This window comes from Lactuca virosa, chromosome 5 (genome assembly GCF_052849685.1).
Source record: "Lactuca virosa cultivar CGN04683 chromosome 5, Lactuca_virosa_CGN04683_v6, whole genome shotgun sequence".
Taxonomy (NCBI): Eukaryota; Viridiplantae; Streptophyta; class Magnoliopsida; order Asterales; family Asteraceae; genus Lactuca; species Lactuca virosa.
The window spans coordinates 54,049,556-54,070,487 of NC_136430.1; the positions used below are offsets into that span (position 1 = coordinate 54,049,556).

At 35.1% G+C, this 20,932-nt stretch overlaps 1 protein-coding gene across 1 annotated transcript; it reads left to right on the forward strand.

The window, feature by feature from the left end:
* Window positions 1-710: 710 nt before the first annotated feature.
* LOC145115485 (pantothenate kinase 2-like) lies at window positions 711-6,132 on the forward strand. Its single transcript, XM_079051778.1, has 22 exons — window positions 711-1,030; window positions 1,128-1,298; window positions 1,394-1,416; window positions 1,512-1,628; window positions 1,713-1,832; window positions 1,972-2,066; window positions 2,146-2,239; window positions 2,347-2,478; window positions 2,557-2,669; window positions 2,773-2,965; window positions 3,504-3,712; window positions 3,851-3,895; window positions 3,977-4,025; window positions 4,139-4,221; window positions 4,364-4,480; window positions 4,591-4,654; window positions 4,779-4,925; window positions 5,025-5,165; window positions 5,269-5,352; window positions 5,485-5,679; window positions 5,773-5,844; window positions 5,959-6,132. Exons 1-22 carry the CDS (start codon window positions 871-873, stop codon window positions 6,046-6,048), a joined length of 2,514 nt encoding a protein of 837 aa, XP_078907904.1. The 5' UTR covers window positions 711-870; the 3' UTR covers window positions 6,049-6,132.
* The last annotated feature ends 14,800 nt before the right edge of the window (window positions 6,133-20,932 follow it).

The window sequence follows — 20,932 nt, forward strand, 5'->3', positions numbered from 1 at the left end:
TCGACGAGTAGAAGCGGGTAGAAGATTAGAAAGGATGATAAGGACTCGGCGAGTCCGGTCAACTGAAAGTTGACTTTGACCAGGAAGTTGACTTTGACCAGGGGTAAAATAGTCATTTTACCCTGAGATTAGTTATCAGTATCTGATTTAGTGTTTATGGGATTTGTAGCCGGGGAGTTCCGGAGCAGCAGTCAGACAGTTTCAGATTTAGCACCTCGGCAGCCAGCGTTACGAGGTGAGTTTCCTTCCAGTAGGAACGGGTCTACGACCACAATGCCGACCCGTTTAGTTAGCAGTAGTTCCGGACTTCGGTCCGATGTAGTAGTTCAGTGTGCTTGATGTCTTTGTGATTCAAACATGTCTTTGTGTTATGTATTCCGGACTTCGGTCCGATGCAGTATGCATTATATGTGTTTATGCTAGTAGTTATGATTATGCTATGCTATGTTCAGTCAGTTTTCGGACTTCGGTCTGATGCAGAGGGCAAGGCACCTATTACCACTCCCGTTGACATCCCTACGTAGTGCCTTGTGCAATATGCATTCAAAATCGCTTGTACATTATGTTTTAGGAGACGTACTTTTAGCTACAGTACATCTCCCTCACATTGAGAATTTAGTAATTGTATATATTTATAATTAGTGATTGTGTGATTGTTGTTCTCGTTTTAAAGATAATCAGTTATATATATTTTCTTCTGTTTATGAAGTCAACAAATGCGCAACCCAATTTGGACTTTGACCGGAGCAGATCATTCAATTTAGTGATGGGTGCTGGTAGAAGGGACGAAAAAGATACGGGGGATGCTGAAAATTATAGCGAAGAAACCAAGAAAAGGATCAAAAAGGTATCTTAGAGAGTGAAGAACAGATGGTGTCGCCGGTTGGAACTTCAATTCAGCGATCAAGTATTCGGCCTTTGCTTGATCTTAGCGATGCAGCCATTCATGGGAATTTTGAAGAAAGAGATCCAACGATTCTGTTACCTAATCAATCTGATGATATTTCACATTTGTCACTGGATATTGGAGGTGAATTTGCTGTTCTAATTGGGAATCTCTATCGCAATTTGGTCATAATTTGAAAAGATTGATGATAATGTCTTTCGTTTTGCATAATTTGCACCAGGCTCTCTCATTAAGCTGATTTATTTTTCAAGACACGAGGACTTTTTAGTCAATGACAAGAGAAACAAGTCTTCCCCAATTCTCGGAGGGAGGCTCCATTTCATAAAGTTTGAAACACACAAAATCAACGAGTGTCTAGAATTCATCCGATCCAAGCAGCTTCACATAGGAGGTGCAATGCAACTCTTTTTTTATCATCCTAAAGTTTCTGATAATTTTTCAGATAAACTTTTATTTATACGAACTTGTTTCTATCATGTATGACAGATGGTGATAATGCAGTTATCAAGGTATTTAATACACCTCATTATTCATTGATATTTAAGAAAATATTAAAATTTTCTAAAAGTATCGTTTTTGTATATATCTCTATTGATTTGTAAAGGTTACTGGTGGTGGGGCCTACAAGTTTGCGGATTTATTTAAAGAAAAACTTGGAGTTAGCATTGAAAAAGAAGACGAGATAGATTGCCTTGTAACTGGTGCAAATTTTTTGCTACAGGTGCTTCAAAAATCTTTCTATGTAAAAAAACTTGAGTATTTTGGTTTATATGACATATAAATTAAATGACCTATTTTTTGATAGGCAATTCGCCATGAAGCCTTCACTCATAGGGAAGGTCATAAGGAGTTTGTGCAGATAGATCATAACGAGTTGTATCCATATCTTCTTGTTAACATTGGATCTGGTGTTAGCATGATGAAGGTGATAGATACTTCTTTATTTCTTTATAGTTCATACTCCTTCCATTCCAAATAAATGCAATAGGCAAAAACATTCTTTTTTGAATTTCCCAAAATAAATGAGTAGGAATTAATAAAGATTCAAATATTGTATGATACAGGTTGATGGTGACAGGAAGTTTCAACGGGTTAATGGGACAAATGTAGGTGGTGGGACATATTGGGGTTTAGGAAAACTGTTAACAAAGTGCAACAGGTGATTATTTCTCTCATATTTGCTAAATTATCTTTCATTTCCATTTTCACCACTCTAAATCTAACAACAAATGTTATAGTTTTGATGAACTTTTGGAGTTAAGTCAAAAAGGTGACAGTAGATCTGTAGACATGCTAGTTGGTGACATCTATGGTGGCTTGGACTACTCAAAGGTTAATTCTGAATAAAGAAAATCAAAATTCTGAATGTTAATTGGTGTAAACAAATGTCATTATTTTTTTTTGTGACATGAGTAGCTTAATATAATATGTTATTGCAGATTGGACTCTCTGCAGCAACAATTGCTTCTAGTTTTGGCAAGGTGATTTCAGAGGACAAGGAGATTGAAGATTATAGACCTGAAGACATTTCTCTATCTCTCTTGCGTATGATTTCTTATAATATTGGCCAGGTATTTCACGAATATAATTTCATCAATAAATAAAGACAAATAAAAGAATCTTGTGAACTCAATTGATCTAATTTACAGATATCTTATTTAACTGCATTACAACTTGGGATTAAGAGGATATTTTTTGGAGGATATTTTATAAGGGGTCATGCTTATACCATGGACACAATTTCATTTGCAATCCAGTTCTGGTACATAACAAAAACAATATCTACTCTATCTTTTCATTACCACTGAACTTCTTATATTTTTTTAAAAAAAAATTAAAAATTAAAAAAAAAATTATATTTTTAGGTCAAAAGGAGGGGCAGAAGCTATGTTTTTGCGTCATGAAGGGTTTTTGGGAGCTTTAGGTGCATTTATGAGCAACAATAAGCATGGATTGGATCACTTAATGGTTCATCAATTAGTTGAAAGATTTCCAATGGGTGCTCCATATACTGGAGGAAAGATCCATGGTCCTGCACTCGGTAACTTAAGTGAGAAGGCAAGTGTATGATCAAATGTTAAATTACATAACTACCCCTAGTTTTAATCAACTAGTTGTTTAATTATCTTATTCTGGTTCGATTCTCTAACTTATTTTCATGAAAATACATCAAGTGGAATAAGATTCAAAGCAAAGAATTGTCCTTTGGAATCAGTTCTATATGTGACCCACTCCCCACTAACAAAATACTTCTCTAAAAAAAAAAAAGAACATGTGCTTAAAAACCAAACTTGGGCCATATTAATAAATATGTATCTCAAATGAATTATCGATGGATGAGATGTATATTATCTATAGTTCTACACAACCCATGTCCATGTGGTAATGTTTGTTTTGGATTTCATGTGCCAAATCACATGTGAAATTCATCATCACATATTCTCAGTGACATGCTATGTATATTTGAACTATTTCCAAATGGACTTTTATATTTTTAGGTCATTTTGTCGCTTATTTGTGGTATATATTTATGTTAATGCTGTTTGTGTTTTCACAACCTTTTTTAATATGTGTGCTTTTGTTTGAAAATGCACAGATATCTTGGATGGAAAAATTTGTACAAAAGGGAACTCAAATCACTGATCCTGTTCCCATGGCTTCTCCAAGAACCACTGGTTTAGGTGGATTTGAGGCTCCTTCATCAAAAGGAGATATCTTACGTTCTGATGAAAGTAATTTAAATGTTGGTGTTCTTCATTTAGTTCCTTCATTGGAAGTTTTCCCCTTGTTAGCTAACCCAAAAAGGTACACAAATTACTCTTTATATAAAAATTCAATCATTAATATAATATAAACTCCTATTGGGAAAAGATGGATGACTCTTTCTTACTCCTTGTTTCTTTTTTCCCCCTCATTAAGTTTATACATTTTGGTTGTTTTCAGCTATGAACCTAACACTATTGACCTTGCGGACCCCAATGAACTTGAGTAAGTTTTAAATAGTTAGTTATTTTATTTTCCTCAATATGAGAATTATTCTTTTTTATGTTGTATGTCTTCTTAATGTAGATATTGGTTCACTGTGTTGTCTGAACATTTACCAGATCTTGTTGACAAGGTAAACCATCATTTTTCAGATTAGTGGTGTTTTAAAAATAATATTAATAACATTTGTATCTGTGGTTATTAATATCTTGAATTAACATTTTAATATTGATATTGAATATGCAGGCAGTGGCTAGTGAAGGTGGAACAGATGATGCTAGAAGAAGAGGCGATGCATTTGCTCGTGCATTCTCTGCTCACTTGGCAAGGTAAATTTTTTTAACTTTTTATTTTTATTTTTATTGAAAGTTGAAAAAGAATCACATTTAGAAGTTTAGATAAAGAAATGCTGCAATGAAACTGGTTATCGAAGATAAATGTAAAATTAACTAACTATCATGATTCATGCAGATTGATGGAGGAGCCTGCTGCATATGGTAAATTAGGGCTAGCCAATCTTTTGGAGTTGAGGGAAGAATGCTTGAGAGAGTTCAATTTTTTTGATGCATATCGTACTATAAAACAGAGGTATGAAGCTTTGATTTTGTGTTTTAATGAAAAAATATATGTTGTGTTTATTTTATTTGATCTTATATATCATCCCTTTCCTTTCCCCTCAATTATTTTGATTGTGTTAGGGAAAACGAGGCATCACTTGCTGTTTTGCCTGACCTTCTCTTGGAGCTTGATAGTATGAATGAGGTAAAATCCCAACAAATCTTTTACACCGAATATTTTCTAAGAAGTTTTTTTTTTCCCTAGTAAATTTTTTAAGTATACCCTAAAATTTCAATAGTTAAAAATGAATACTTTAATTTCATTTCAGGAAACAAGACTGCTTACGTTAATTGAAGGCGTTCTTGCTGCAAACATATTTGATTGGGGATCAAGTGCTTGTGTTGATCTTTATCACAAAGGCACGATTATTGAAATCTATAGAATGAGTCGCAAAAAGATGCAAAGACCTTGGCGTGTAAGTGGATTTTTCACATTATCTCAATGTAAAGAAAAAATAAACATATGGAAGAAATTTTCTAAACAAATTTTATTTATTATAATGCATTTGTTTCAGGTGGATGATTTTGATGCCTTTAGGGAAAGAATGGGTTTTGGAGCCCATAAACGAGCATTGCTCTTTGTTGACAACTCTGGTGCTGATGTCATACTAGGAATGCTTCCCCTTGCTCGAGAATTGCTACGCCGTGGAACTGAAGTAACTCATTGAGTATTAATAACAATCAGTGATTGTGACAGTTGACAGTTAACAGTAGACAGTTGACAGCTGACAGTATTGATTGTGACATGTGTTTTTGTAGGTTGTGTTGGTTGCAAACTCCCTTCCAGCACTAAATGATGTCACTGCAGTGGAACTTCCGAAAATTGTAGCCGAGGCTGCCAAGGTATGCCAAAATTATAACATTTGTGGGGCCCGATATAATATTTTTGGTTTTTTTTTAGACGTGCATTTTGAAAGTAACCTTGAAAAATAACAAATAGAATCAAATAATAGCAATAGTTATTGTAATTTACAGCATTGTGACATTCTTCGAGGAGCGGCTGAAGCTGGTGGTTTACTTGTTGATGCAATGAATAATATTCTAGAAGTTTCTAGACAAAAGCTTCCTTCAACTCCTTTAATGGTTGTTGGAAATGGATGTGGGAGTCCATGCATTGACTTAAGACAGGTCAGCTCTGACCTGGCTGCTGTTGCTAAAGATGCTGACTTGGTATTCTTCTTTCTAATTTTTTTAATTTTTTTAGTTATTATTATTGCAACTCAGTTGAAAAATGACTCATTTTTTTTTAAATATTTCATATAGGTCATTTTGGAAGGCATGGGACGAGCTTTGCATACCAATTATAATGCTCGATTCAAATGTGATACTCTAAAGGTAAAAAAAATAAAAGATTATTTATGATTTTATCATAATTTTTGGGTAAAATAATTGGATTTTATTAGAGTGATTTTATGATTATGATTGCATGGATGAATGAATATTTTGTAGCTTGCAATGGTGAAGAATCAACGGTTGGCAGAGAAGTTGATCAAAGGGAACATATATGATTGTGTCTGCAGATATGAGCCACTAAGATAAAAACATTTATTTTTCTTGTAACTGACACGTCTTGATCTTATTTGATTATAAACTTAAATAAATTGTCTTCAAATGTTTTTCAAAGTATGTTCTCTAAAATAGGAATTACCCAGTGTTGATATTTTAACAACATTGGTAATCTTTAGCTTTTATTTTAAAGATTATTATCATTGGTAGTCTTGGGTTTTTTTATACAAAATGTTGCCCGTGTTAATATTTTAGTGAAAATACATACAACAGTTTCAAGTTAATGCAGTTATATTTTTCTCTATCTATTAAAAAATTGGTAAGCATTTTTGTTATCGAGTATTAAAAGATATCGATTTTATGATATTAGTACCAAATGTAAACTACAAAACTAGAGGATTTCCACCTGTTAATAAGTTAATTTGAGTTGTATTTGAATTTTGTTTGTTATTAATGACAGTGAAGTAAATAATTATCTAAGTATATATGATGGAGTCAAAATTTCAGACGGGTCGACCATGTTAAATGAGTTGATTTTTATAAGGTGTATTTTTAAAACATACAATCCTAGAAATTGCTTTGTAAAAGTATTACACGTTTAATGTAATAATACATTTTTATAAGCATAATTACGATTGTCTTTCTATAACAAGGTTCTAAGTAACGTAATGCGAGATATGGCAGCAAGATCGAGTCTCAAGATTTACAAGTCATAACGAAGACATGACATTTTTTAAGGAGCAACTTACTTTTATATTTAATTTATAATTATATGTATAAATATATTTGTTTTCTACTATTATCCAACATAATATATATATATATATATATATATATATATATATATATATATATATATATATATACACACACACACACACACACACACACACACACACACACACACACACAATGTTGTAAAAATCACCGAGTTGGTCGAGTACTCATCCGAGTACTCGCTACTCGGCCCCTTACCGAGACGAGTTATAGAATCTCGAGTACTCCCCGATCGGCCCCTTACTGAATTGAGCAATGGTGTAAAACTCGGTCAACTCGGTGATTAATATGTATTATATACTTAATAATTTATTATTTAACACACACATGTAATTATTACTACATATATATCTTAATTTTTCAGTAATTATTCACGAAGTGAGGCCATTATGTGTTTTTCAGTTTTTGTGTATTCACATATATCTAATTTTGTTATATATTTCTATCAACTTATGATTTTAACTTATGATTTTGACATATATTTTCCCTAAAAATATTTCTACATAAAATACCGAATCCTAGTACTCCCCGGATACTCCCGAGTACTCGGTACTCGGTAGTCGGCCGAACAGGTACCGAGTAACGAGTTCTACAACATTGTGTGTGTGTCTATATATATATATATATATATATATATATATATATATATATATATATATATATATATATATATATATATATATATATATATATATATATATATATATATATATGACTTATGGGAGTGTTTCTTATGGCGTGACTTCAGATATTAGCCTTGGAACAATGTCGTGATATGGCGAGCTTTATAAAACATTGCTTTGTATCAACTTTAAGAATTAAAGTGTTTTAAACGTGTTGCATGCTTGTTTAACCTGTTCATTTTAACACATCTAACAAAAAATCATTCTTGGACTATTGTTCTAACATCCTTCCATCATCCAATAAAAGATGATGAATGAGTTTATTAAAAAAATTATCGGTTAAATCGATAATATATGTCATATAATATTCTTTCTCATATTCTTTTACTTCCTTCACGTAACTCATAAACAAGTAAATTGATTTCTCATCCATTTTGATTCAATTTCAAATAGATACAATGGTGAACAAGATAAGAACTTCCCACATGGAAATCGAATCTTTATAAGATTTGATGATCATCGCATATTATTGTAGTGCCTTATCAAAAATTGATTCGCCAAAAGTTCAAAATGACTCTTAGGATGGAGAAGATTAAAGAAGCGAATCAAAATGATTTAGGGTGTTCTATTGTGGAGAGAATGTAAAACACGTATGCCTCTCCTTTTATATCCAACTAACTTCCAAACCGTGACATTCTCCTCGAAATAATTGTCATTCAGACCATCACACCTTATTTGTGATGCCTCTCGAGTATTTTAGATTCTCTAGAAATAACAACATACTTTCAATGATCGTTCCATACCATTTGTATGTTGTTATTCAAACCTGTCTCTCATTCCTCACGATTAAAATATGAGAATATGAATATTATTCTTTAGGAAAACTATACCTAAGAATTTTAACTAAGAATCTGATTTCAACCCAATGATTATTTAACAAATGCATCCAATGCCCTTTGGAGTATATACATAAATCATAAACATCGAGTGAAGTTGATATAAGCATCTAAGAGTTTATTAAATATGTATATAGCTAGTAGTTTTGTAAAGATATTCATGATGTATATTAAAGTTTAAGCACGGCGCCAAGAGTCTATTAACGATGGATATGGCTGCAAGAACTTTATAACTCCAAGTTTTATAGAAAAATTAACATAAGTTATAATTTTATACAAGGCGTCTTGTGATTGAAGGAAATATGAAGTTGATCATTAACGGTTAACAAAATGTGTTTCACGATTAAAAAGTAAGTTGCATTCTAAAAATAGTGTTTTTGAAAACTTTTATGCATATGAATGATTTTTCTAAAAAACTTTTAGAGATACAGTAATTTATTATAATAAATATCAAATAATATAAATAACTAAAAAAGGTAGGGGAAAATGTCACTATAGCACCATAAAGTTAAGGTTTTTTTCCCCGATTTCGTCACTATTTTTTTTTTTGGAACAGTAGACCACTAAACTCCTTTTTTACCTATCAATTACACCTTAAAAGGTTAATCGGCTGCAATGCCTACGTTTCAATTAATGTATTCTTTTATGGCGAAATTACTCACACGTCGGATATTCCAAGTCAAAATAAATAAGTCTAACACTTATACCTCACCCTATTCACCAGTCGACTTCATTCTTTACTACTCGGAAAGAAATGATTGCCAGCTAGGGTTTTGGAACCATTTTTGTGAGTGAGCAGAAGAATCAAATAACTAGTTGCAATGGCACAAGTAGGCGCTAATGGACTATTTGTGATTGTGGAACTCAACTATCAAGGGGTATTTACTCGTAATCCCTTCTCTTACACTGGTGGTGTGAAAACCATGTTCAATAATGTTGATTTTTTTGTTATTACTTACTTTGAGTGTTTGACATTCATGGAACGTTTCATGCATGAAGAATATAAAAAAATTTACTACTAGGAACCAGGTCTTTCCCTGATGAATGAGATTAATCCCATTTGAGATGATGTGGAATATGCTGCTTTTATTTTTAATTCTTATGCAATAGGTGATATAATTTCTGTTTATATGGATTGTATTGGGGTGTGAGTAGATGGGTGGTTTGATGATGATGACAATCCAGATGATGAAAATGAGTCTTGTATTGATGGTGAAAATAAATATAACATAGATGACCTTAGGAATATGGATGTGGAATTTAATGAGGATGCAATGATTATGAATAGGACATCAAATGATCATTTCTTGAGTAAGTTGTGTGTTGATGAGGATGAGGATAAACACATTGTAGATGATGATGATGATGGGAGAGAAATTAAATCTACCATGCACACTCATTCCATTTTTAATGAGTTATTACATTGGAAAAAACAAAAACCCATTCTTAGAATGAGATTTAAGGATCCAGGGCAAGTAAAATCAGTGTTGTGCAACTATGATATGGCTAATGATATCAGCTATGTTTTGAAAAAAAATGATAGAAAAAGGCTTTTGGTGAGATATAGTAAGGGTGCTTACTTATTTAGATTATGTACTTCTTGGATGAGTGATGAAGAGAGTTTCCAAATCAAGTCACTAAAAGTTGATCATAATTGTGCTAGGAACTTCAAGTTAGGATCATTAGTGACATATGCATGGATTGGGAGTCACTATACCAAAGAAATTGTACATAGTCAGAAATTGAGTGTGAGAAAACTGAGGTTACAGTTAATAACCAAGTTTGGTATCCATGTTAGCATAGGCCAACGCAGGAGGGCAAAGAAGTATGTATTGAAGCTTATTGAAGGTAGTCTTGTGGAGCACTATGCAGAACTATGGTCATATGGGCAAGAGATATTGAGGACAAATCCAGGGTCAACTGTGAAGCTAGAGATGGATAATGGTCTAGATGGACATAACCGTTTTAGCAATTTCTATGTATGTTTTCAAGGAGTGAAACAAGGTTGGATTGAAGGTTGTAGAAAGATAAGAGGTCTTGATGAGTGTTTTTTGAAAGGGGATTGTAAGGGGGAATTGTTTTGTGTAGTTGAGAGGGATACAAATGACAAGATATATCCTATTGCTTGGGCTATTGTTTGTGTGGAGAACAAGCATAATTGGAAGTGGTTTTTGGATCTTATTATTGATAACCTTAACTTAAACTTAGGAAATGGATACAATTTAATGTCAGATTAACACAAGGGGAGTACATTATGTAATTGATGGGTTTGAGCCAAAAGAACATCCTATGTGCTCATGCAAACCCTAATGCTTGGATCTAGGTTTCTCTATTGTAAATGCAATTCATCTAAGACTTTCTAACCCTAGATCTAATGTATATAACCGAAATTGACATAACAAATCAGATCTAGATGTTTACCTTGTTGTTGATTGAAGATCTTGAAGCCTTGAGAACTTTAGCACCTCAATTGTTGTGCCTCTAATGAATCACAAACACAAATAGCAATTGGAGGAAACAAGAGAGAGAGGGAAGAGGAGAATTTAGGCTCTAGGACTTCTAAGGTTCAAGTGGCCGAAATTCCCATGCCTAGGGGTCCTTTATATAGGTGTAGGAATTAGGGTTTCAATGGTTATCCTTATCTGATTACTTAGCTACCAAGCAGCCCAAGGATAATTCTAGAATCCCCATCATGGACAAATTCTAAAGGCTTTATCCCTAGAATTTGTCCACCCTATATATTAGGGTTTCCTTGCCCAACTTTGTAACTATCACATAATTACAGTTCAGCCCCTTAAGTTCAATTAACTTCTTTTGATCACAAAACTAATTCTTAATTAATCATTGACCAATATTAATTAAACAAATATGATTTCTCTTTTAATATATTAATCTTATAATATATTAATAAACCATAATCACCTCTTTCTATATTATTCCTCCAGTCAAGTTGCTTTGGTGAAGGCAACCCAAAAGGACCATGCACAACCGGGTCAAGTACATACCAAATATAGTTATGGACTTAGACACTAATCCAACAATCTCCCACTTGGATAAGTCTAATAACTATAAATGCAAATGCACCTTCTGAACCCGATTAGCAATCCCAGTTCTCAAAACTCTTGATCTTATCAATAACCTGTCCTTCAGATAAGGGATCGTATAATCCTCCATTCTAGATATCGTATAGACTGAGGCATGGATTTTAATCATTCTCTCTGTCTATATGTTGTTTCCCGATTTCCGATTTATGACAATTGACAACAGACTATAATTGAACACATCAACTTAGTCTCGACTTGGCCAAGCGCTTAGGGTGTCATCACTAAATCATCGAGGGGCCCACAAATATCGCTTTTATCCCACATTGGGTAAAAGGAACGGATAAACTTTGACTCAATGCTCGCTTGTACATATTCATCAAATCACACACAACAATATGTTTTATAACACCAAGTTACTGGTGCGTTTACATATTATCAATGTGCAACCGACTTGCAGAATACAACTCACACGTCTCGGTTTCAAGAATATAAGATATTATCGTCTCACTAATCACCCGTGATAAAATCCATGAAGTGATTCAAGTGAGCATGGGTTTAATCCAATGCTCAAATCTTATTCATAAGCACTCATGAATGTTGCAGCAAACTTTTGCTATGTCTAATACACTTTAGACAATCTACAAACCAATTCATGACAATCTTCTTTCATACCTACTCCCAAAGTATGAGTGACTGTGGAATGTTCGAATAATCTTATTATTCGGGAAGTCAAAACATGCAAAGTGAAACACAAGAACAACCGAATCCAATATGGCCCCAAACTTTTGAGTATAAATAAAACTCCTTTTATTTAGTCACCATATTGATTACACATTATTAATTGTATAATGTTTCGAGTAATCAACTTATTATTTGAATTATAACAACAGTTGTCCCATACTCCAAGCATGCACACTATGTTTACCTATGGTCCTTGCTTTGTGAAACAGATCAGTTGAACACATTTCCAATGATACTCATTTCACAATTCCCAATCCTAATCATTAGTGTAAGAATACAAAATTCTCGCCACTACTAGAATATGTTAGATTCTAACATTTTATGCAACGGTCCTTTTGTAATGTCACGGCACAAAAGTCACCAAGACTTTGCCAATGAAATTACAAAGTGCTCTATTGGAGATTGTTACAAAGCAATTCCATAGATATAAAGTATCACGTTCAAAGTACATTCCTTTGAACATTCTTCTTGCATAAAAGTTTCTAATCTAGACATAAATTCTTAACATCCAACTCCTAATATGGAAACATTTCCATATTTGCCATACGACAACTCATTCTTAATAGATTCCTATCTATTCATAATAATGTCATTATGGTCCATTCATTACTATACTTCCAACTGCTCACAAGCGACCAATCCTTAGCAAACCTTAGATTGTCCTTGACAGTTGTTTAATTTATTTTTAGTCAAATCTGGTTCTAGTCCTTTTTCCCTCTTAATGCCCTAGGCATTTGGAAAATTTTAGAATGGTCGAATATTATAGCATATGTAATCGATCCTATACCTGGGACACAATTCATAATGTCTTACATAAAGACATGATACTTTACCAGTCTTTTGCCATAATATTTCTATTTTCTATTTGCCATGTTCTCACAATTCGAACTATAAAGAGGGATGTCGTAATCATAATCAAATTTGAGAGCACAACTAATATTTCCATATATAGAATTCTCTTATGTTGAATCTTTTCAACATAACATTCATATATCTTTTGACTAAATTTGATTAAAATTTCTCGATCTAAGCTTTATAGATTTCGAAACGAAGTATAATATTCTATCCCTTAATTATAGCAAAATAATTTTTCAACCCCTGCAACTTTGCAAAGTGAACCTTTTGTTTTCTATAATTAATATTGCTAGCTTGCAATACTTAAAATAATAATCATGCTCCCACTAACATGATAATTATATCCATGATAGCATAACATTTATGCTCCCACTAGCTTTGACACGTATTCAGAAAACATTTGGACTTCTAAAAAGCAAGACCAATTAACTTCCAAGGTTCATATTTCCAATACGATATGCTTCGATAAGCCTTTATCTAAGCTTCTCAAACTCATACACCTTTCCTTAGATAGCTCACATGTGTGTCTAAACAATTCTAGAACTTATAGCAATAAGTCTCGAATGTTCAAACTAATTGCCAAATCTCACAATTCGAACTATAAAGAGGGATGCCGTAATCATAATCGAATTTGAGAATGCAATTTACACAATCGCTAATTTCTTAAAATCTCTCTTAGCGAAAGCGTTTCCTCACAATCATTTTCATGAAGGAGAGAAACCTTATGACACTTAGATTTTATGGTGTATGTGCTCCTATCCATGTGAATTTATCATAACCATAATCATAAGATAATGTTTGCGACAAATCCAAACTCTTATGGACAGAACTTGTTCATTCTTAATTTCTTGCCATCAAGGGTCCCACCATTGCTTCCAAGTTATTGAGCAGCTCACCCCAACATATCAATGTACTTTCCATTGATCAAGGTGCTTTGCCTTATGCAATCTATTGAGAACTCATAGAACTCACATGCATAGTTAAGTTAACTGGAATGGCATAGAAACAAGAATATTTTGACACGATAGGTCACAAACCTCAAGTCGTGAGCTAGTGTCTAATAAGTTTACTCTTGATTAGTTCTTGAACCTTTTCAAGATCATTTAGACTCCCACTGACCTCTTGACATATAAGATTCCATTGTCAAGAAAAATTTCTTGACAAACAAATACTCTAGAGTCAGTGTGGATTCTATTCAAGACAAACACTACACACATTGGTCTTAGTTGGTCTTTGTCTTGTCCAAGACATCACAACGTACCAATTTCAAATGTACAAGAGTAAGAAATTTTTCTACTCTATATTTGACGAGTGTTATAAACCCATTCAAGACGTGTTACTTACTTAAGACATATCACTCAATACACAATCTTGGAGTACAACTCTGAGACTTGAATTTGGAACGAAGTATGACTCATACTTAGATTTAACCACTTTAACAATTCTTGATTCCTCTTCTTAGCCATACTAGTGCACTAAGATTTACTTAGAGGATCAATTGTGATATGGTTTCACAATTAATGAGACGATCATAAAACATGATACTAAAGTACTCTCCCATCTCTTCAAATTGGAGAACCTTTTATCTTTCTGCCTAATTGATTCCTTTTATTCGTTCTGCCAAACATTTGAAACCTTTTCAATGTTTCAGAATTACACTTAATCTTATAAGCATAACCATATTCACTAAACTTTTAGTAAAACATGACAAATAGCTTTCATTGTTATTTAAGGTGGACTCGACCAGTACACAACATTGTATACTAGACCCTTTAGTCCTTCACTTAACTCACATACTTATGTGAACAATGAATTAGTCTTGATTACTTAAGTATCAAGATTTCCATACATCACACAATACAAGTTGTATGATTCCAAGTTTCTGTCCAATTGAAACTTGGGTGATGAGAATCTTTCCTTACTTAGAAAATTTTTGACACTTTCATAACATTTTTAAGAATCACATCCATTATAGAAATACAAACATCAATTATCACAACGATTTCATTGCAAGGATATATTTATAAATAAGACAAAACAAAACTTATTTTATTCATAAAAAGTGCGGAAAACTTGTCCTTACAATGCAAAATGTTGGGTTTTATAGTGTTGCGTCATGGGCTCGGTCCTTAGCCCAGTTTTGCTATCCAGTTTGGGCCTGTCCAACTGTGATTGTTTTACTTAGGGTTTAGTATATAAGGTGCATGCATGCAGCCTTTGTCAGAGGCGCTTTTGATAATTATTGTTTTGAGTTGTACTACGAAACCCTAACTCGCCTCTACAGTGGAAGTTCTTTGTCGAGCTCTGCTGAGGCGTGACTACGTTTGAATCATTCAACATTATTTGATTCCATGTTGTGTTCTCTGTGTTTATTTGATTTTATTGTTTAATATGTTGAAGATCTAATCGATCTAAGAGTTTTTCAACTCAACAACTGGTATCAGAGTAGGAGACTGTGTAATTCATACACATCTCATCTGTTGAAGAAGATCTTAGGGTTTTCCGCTTAGATTAATATTTATAGAGCCGTCATCTGCTATTGATGTGGTTCTTTGAATATTTGATCTTACCCTAACGTTATTTACAAGTCTGATCTTAAGCAGGTTTAAACAAGCTTCAACATATCCATGGACGATTCTCAGTCAAACCCAATCAACATCTCAAACAGCATAGGATCGACAACAAGGATTCCTATCTTATACACTTAAGATTATGAAGTCTGGGCAAATCATTTTGAAGACTACGTGATTGGCTCATAAGATAATGGATACTTAATCTGGGAGGCGATTACTGTTGGTCCTTTCGTACATGCAAGCACCTCAAGAGTTGTTAAAACTAAAAAGGAATATAATCAACTCATCAGTGACGTGAAAGATATACCTCAGGACAAGAAAGAAAAGTTTCAGTGCAACATCAAAGCTTTAAGGATGATAAGGTTTGCATTACAGTCAGACACATTTCGGCTGGTGAGCTCATGTATGACATCAAAGGAAATATGGGTCAGGTTGAAGGAACTGTACTCTACGGATGAAGATCTTGAGCACTCTATCCAGACCCTACTACTCTCAGAATTTGGTGACTTTAAGCAGAAGCCTGAAGAGAAGCTAGTTCAATCCTTCGATCGCTTCAATCATCTCTTAAGCAAGATGATTAAACATGGAATCGAGAGGAAGGTCATTGAACAAAAGGTAACATTCATGAATGGGCTTAGATCGGAATGGATGGCTGTAGTGTCAACAGTGAAGGCTCATGAATAGTTCAAAAGTTATTCTCTTACCAAATTGGTGGGAATACTTAAGTCACACGAGAGTGCCTTGACTAAAGAAGCTAATGTGGTTTCTGGCATGGGATCATTGGCTCTAATATCCAAAGGTAAGAATGCTGCTGAGGAAGAGGAGGATTTAGATCTCTTTGAATATGATCTAACAAGTGAAGAGTATTCTCTGATGGTGTCAAATCCCAAGAAATTCATCAAGAGAAGATTTCCAACAAACAAAAACCGAAACTGGCAAGGCAGTTACAGTGCAGAGAAAGCAAAGGAGGAACCGAAAAGTGTTTCTCAGACGGAAGAACCGAAGAAGGAAACGAAACTTAGAGGTGACTCGGGCTTTACCTGTCACTACTGTGGGGGCAAAAATCACTTCGCAAAAGACTGCATGCTCAGAAAGATGTCTGAGAAGAACGAAGATGAGGACGAGGAAGCGAACCTCACAAGGCGTTTTTGGAGGAAATCAGGAAGAAGAAAGCAGGATCTAACAACACCATGAATGCTCTTATTGTGCAGGGAAATACGTTCGATGATGAATTTGGAGGCGTTGAAATTTGGTCGACTGATTCAGAGGACGAAGAAGTGAGGAAACCGACTCATGGCAAGGCTCTGTTGGTGAAGGAAGAGAACAACACAGGAAGGTGTTTGATGGTGACGTCTGGAGTGTCACACTTGCGAGGCTATACCACTGATGGAGGAAATGATGGAGAGAAGGAAAGAGAAGACCGTTGTTTCGCTGCAAAGCCTGTCAGTCAGCAGATTAACGATTTTGACGAGTTGATCAAGAAGGTACAATCTATTCTTATCTCTCTGAAAATTCCAATATCTGACTAGGAAAATGAACTTAATAATTTAAAATCTAATTTTTCTAGTTAATTGGAAGTTTAACTCAAACTCGCGTCACAAACTCTAACCTAACTGATCAAATCAGCAGGGTGTCATCGAAGAGTGAGGAGAGGCGAATGTGGATTGAGCAGAAGGAGAAGGAGTTGATTAGGTCTAGGGATGAAACAATTTATTTGCAAAGAGATAATTGAAGCTTTTAAAACAACGAAATGTGTTTTGTTTAATTGCTAAGCGGTTATATTCCAATATTACTCAATTGCATCTTGATTGTGAAATAGGGAAGAAGATACATCGTATGATTTTACCCTTCCTTGAGTTAAAGGAGGATGAAATCGATGCCGACGCATACGACTGTGAAAACGTTGTTTCTTCTGAGGATATTTCTCCTGCCTACAGAATTGGTCTTGACAAAATAGAGTCCTTTATAAAGTCCAAAGACCATAAGGACATGCTCAAAAATTTGTTGGATGAAAATGACAAATTGAAAATCCAAGCTGAAACAGTACAGAAATTTGACTTGTTGAATGCTAAGTTGAGTTCAGAAAATAAAATTTTTGTTGAAAATACTTCTGAATTCGATGAGGATGATGATATGAGTGACATTTCTGTAGATGATGTGTTTGATTGTTCGAAATTTGTCAAGAGCGAACCCGAAACTAACAAAAATCTTATTTCTGAAAATTCGGTTGAGTTTGCTCGTTTATCCAAAGACAAGACCAAAGTCCTTAAAGAAAAGGCCGTTGTATATCAAAAGGTCCAAACTACTCCAAATCAGGTATACAAAGTTGATGGAGTCACTCTGCAACAAACAGCCGAACTGACAGCAATTGTTGCAGAAGACAACGCTGAAGGTTGTGATGAGTTTTTCTGGTCAGCACCCATTGATAGCGCTGATGAAATAGTAGGTTTGTCATAGAAAACTTCATGGAGAGTGAAAGGAAGATATGTAGCCGAACCTCTTAATGATCCTACTCGTTTTGATGAGCCTAGTACAAGTGGTACCAAAAAGCCTTCAGCCGAACAAGTCGCAGTCTCAAGCGAAACCTCTTCACTTAAAAGTGAAGCTTGTGCTCAAAAATCTGAGAAAAAGGCTAACATTCACAGAAATCCAAAATAGGTGAAAGATCGAAAGCATCAAAGGAATGTGTGGTACAAGAAAAACCTTACTGAATGGAAGCAGTTCTGGCGTTCTCAAAATCCCAACTATGGTCGCTATGAAAAATCTTCTAAGCAAAAGGAGGTAGGAAAAGAAAAATCCAGCACTCACACTCATGGCAAAAACAACCGAAAACAGAGTTTCGGTCCTCAACATCAAACCAACCGAAAGCAGAGTTTCGGTCCTCGACATCAAACCAACCGAAAGCAGAGTTTCGGTCCTCAAAATCAAACCAACCAAAAGCAGAGTTTCGGTCCTCAACATCAGACAAACCGAAAACAGAGATTCGGTCTGCCAAAGGATGTCAACCAAACACAAGGCTTCGGTTCTCGAAATGAGAAAAACCGAAAGGGTGGTTTCGGTTCCAGTCTAAGCAGTGAGCAGAAACGAAAGGAAAGCAATATTCACTCTCAGTCACAAACGAGCCATATCGAAAAGGCTAACTTAGTTTCCAAATCTCATTTTCCTAGCTCTAACCTCCTCTCACAGAATAATCAAAAAGGAAAAGAAAAGCTTTGTCCAGCAAATTCAAAGGATTCGTCAACTAAGCCTAATGTTGATCGAAAGTATGCTAACGTAGATTACACATATTCGACAACTCCACCCAAAAATAAAATTAAGGTTTTCACATTAACAAGAAAAGATGAAACGACGTTAATAAAAAGAACCTTAGTTGATGTTTCACTAACAAATCCCTGTTCTGTAAAAAGCTCACGAGGGGCCAAGACACTTTGGGTTCCTAAATCTGCTTAACTTTTGTAGGTTATACGTGACGAGCAGTTTGATGATGAATGGTACATAGACAGTGGTTGCTCACGTCACATGACAGGTAGAAGGGAAGCACTGAGGGAATTTCGGTCTCTTACGAATGGTGGAAGTGTCAAGTATGATAACAACTCCTTTGGCACGATCAAAGGTTATGGTATGATTACCAATGGCGAGTTCTCGATAAGAAAAGTGGCATATGTTGAGGGTTTGCAACACAACCTTATCAGTGTTTCTCAACTGGTGGTTGGAACGGGACTAAAGGTGTCTTTTGATGACGAGGGATTAGAGATTACTGAAAATAAGTCAAACATTGTTCTGCTGAAATCAAAGCGAAAAGGAGAGATGTACCCGTTGAATCTCAATCCCATACGGGGAAAACCAGCTATCTGCCTGTTGTCAAAGGCTCAATCAAACGAAAGCTGGCTTTGGCACCGAAGACTCTCCCATCTGAATTTTAAAGACATCAACAAATTGGTGCTTGGAGATCATGTTCGGGGTCTTCCTGTTCTGAAATTCGATAAAGAACACCTCTGTGCTGCATGTGAAATGGGGAAGCAAAGTCGACAGAGTCATCCTTCTCGCGTCAACACAAAAATAATTGAACCACTTGAATTACTTCATATTGATTTGTGTGGTCCATCTTCAATCGAAAGTGTTGGGGGCAACAAGTATATACTTGTCATTGTAGATGACTTCTCCCGATTCACCTGGGTATTCTTTTTAAAACAGAAATCAGAGGCCACCCCTAAACTAAAGCTCTTCATCAAGCAGGTCGAAGTCCAGTTGAGAAAGGTTGTTCGTAACATAAGAAGTGACAATGGGTTGGAGTTTAAGAACAAAGAATTCGAAGAGTTTCTTGCAAAAAAAGGGACAACTCACAACTTCTCGGCCCCATACACTCCACAACAGAACGGCATTGTCGAAAGGCGAAACCGCTCTCTGAGTGAAGCAGCCCAAACAATGCTGAGCTTCGCTTCACTACCTCTGTATTTCTGGGCTGATGCCATTACTGCTGCTTGCTTTACACAGAATAGATCTTATCTCAACAAACGTTTTTCGATCACTCCTTATGAGATCTTAAACAACCGAAAGCCAAATGTCAAGTTCTTTCATGTGTTCGGTTCAAGGTGCTTCATCTTTAATTCAAAGGAGCACCGAAATAAGTTTGATGTGAAAGCAGATGAGGGAATCTTTCTAGGTTATTCCTTAACCTCCAAAGCATATAGGGTTCTCAAAAAACGTTCAAAGAAAATCGAGGAGACCTATTATGTTACATTCGATGATAATTACGTCAAGAGGCTCAAAACCACCGAAGGTTCTGCTGGGGACATATTTCCAAACTATGGTCAGGTTACAATACCTATTTCAAACCTATTTGAACAATACATGCTGCTATTTGATGAGCCCAAAAAGGCTATTCTCTCTGAATCCAAAGCTGCAGACAACAAGGTAGATAACTTGAAGAAGATAATCGATGACGCTGCAGCGAATATGGAAGAAGAACAACCTATGGAATCCGGCAGATCAGACACGAGTGACCCTCAAAAGGATTACTCTCAGTCTCAGGGGGAGGGTTGGTCTGATCTTCCCAATCAAGATCCAACATTCCAGGGGGAGAATTCTACAACCGAAAGTCTAGTCCAAACGGAAAATTCTGATCCTGAAACTGAGGAAGTCTCATCTTTCGAAGTAAAGAACTCTAATCCTGCGACTGAGGAGGTATCATCATTCGAGGGGGAGAAGACGAACACAAACGATGATGACACTCAGTCGGAGTGTGAAGTTGAAGTGAATGTTGAACTAGATCCCTCATACGATCCCAATTATCCTCCACTCATCAAATGGACCAAAGATCACCCCCAGTCACAAGTTATTGGTGATTCCACAGAAAAAGTTCTCACACGCTCTCAACTAAAAGAGAAACGAACAGCACTCTTCTCTAA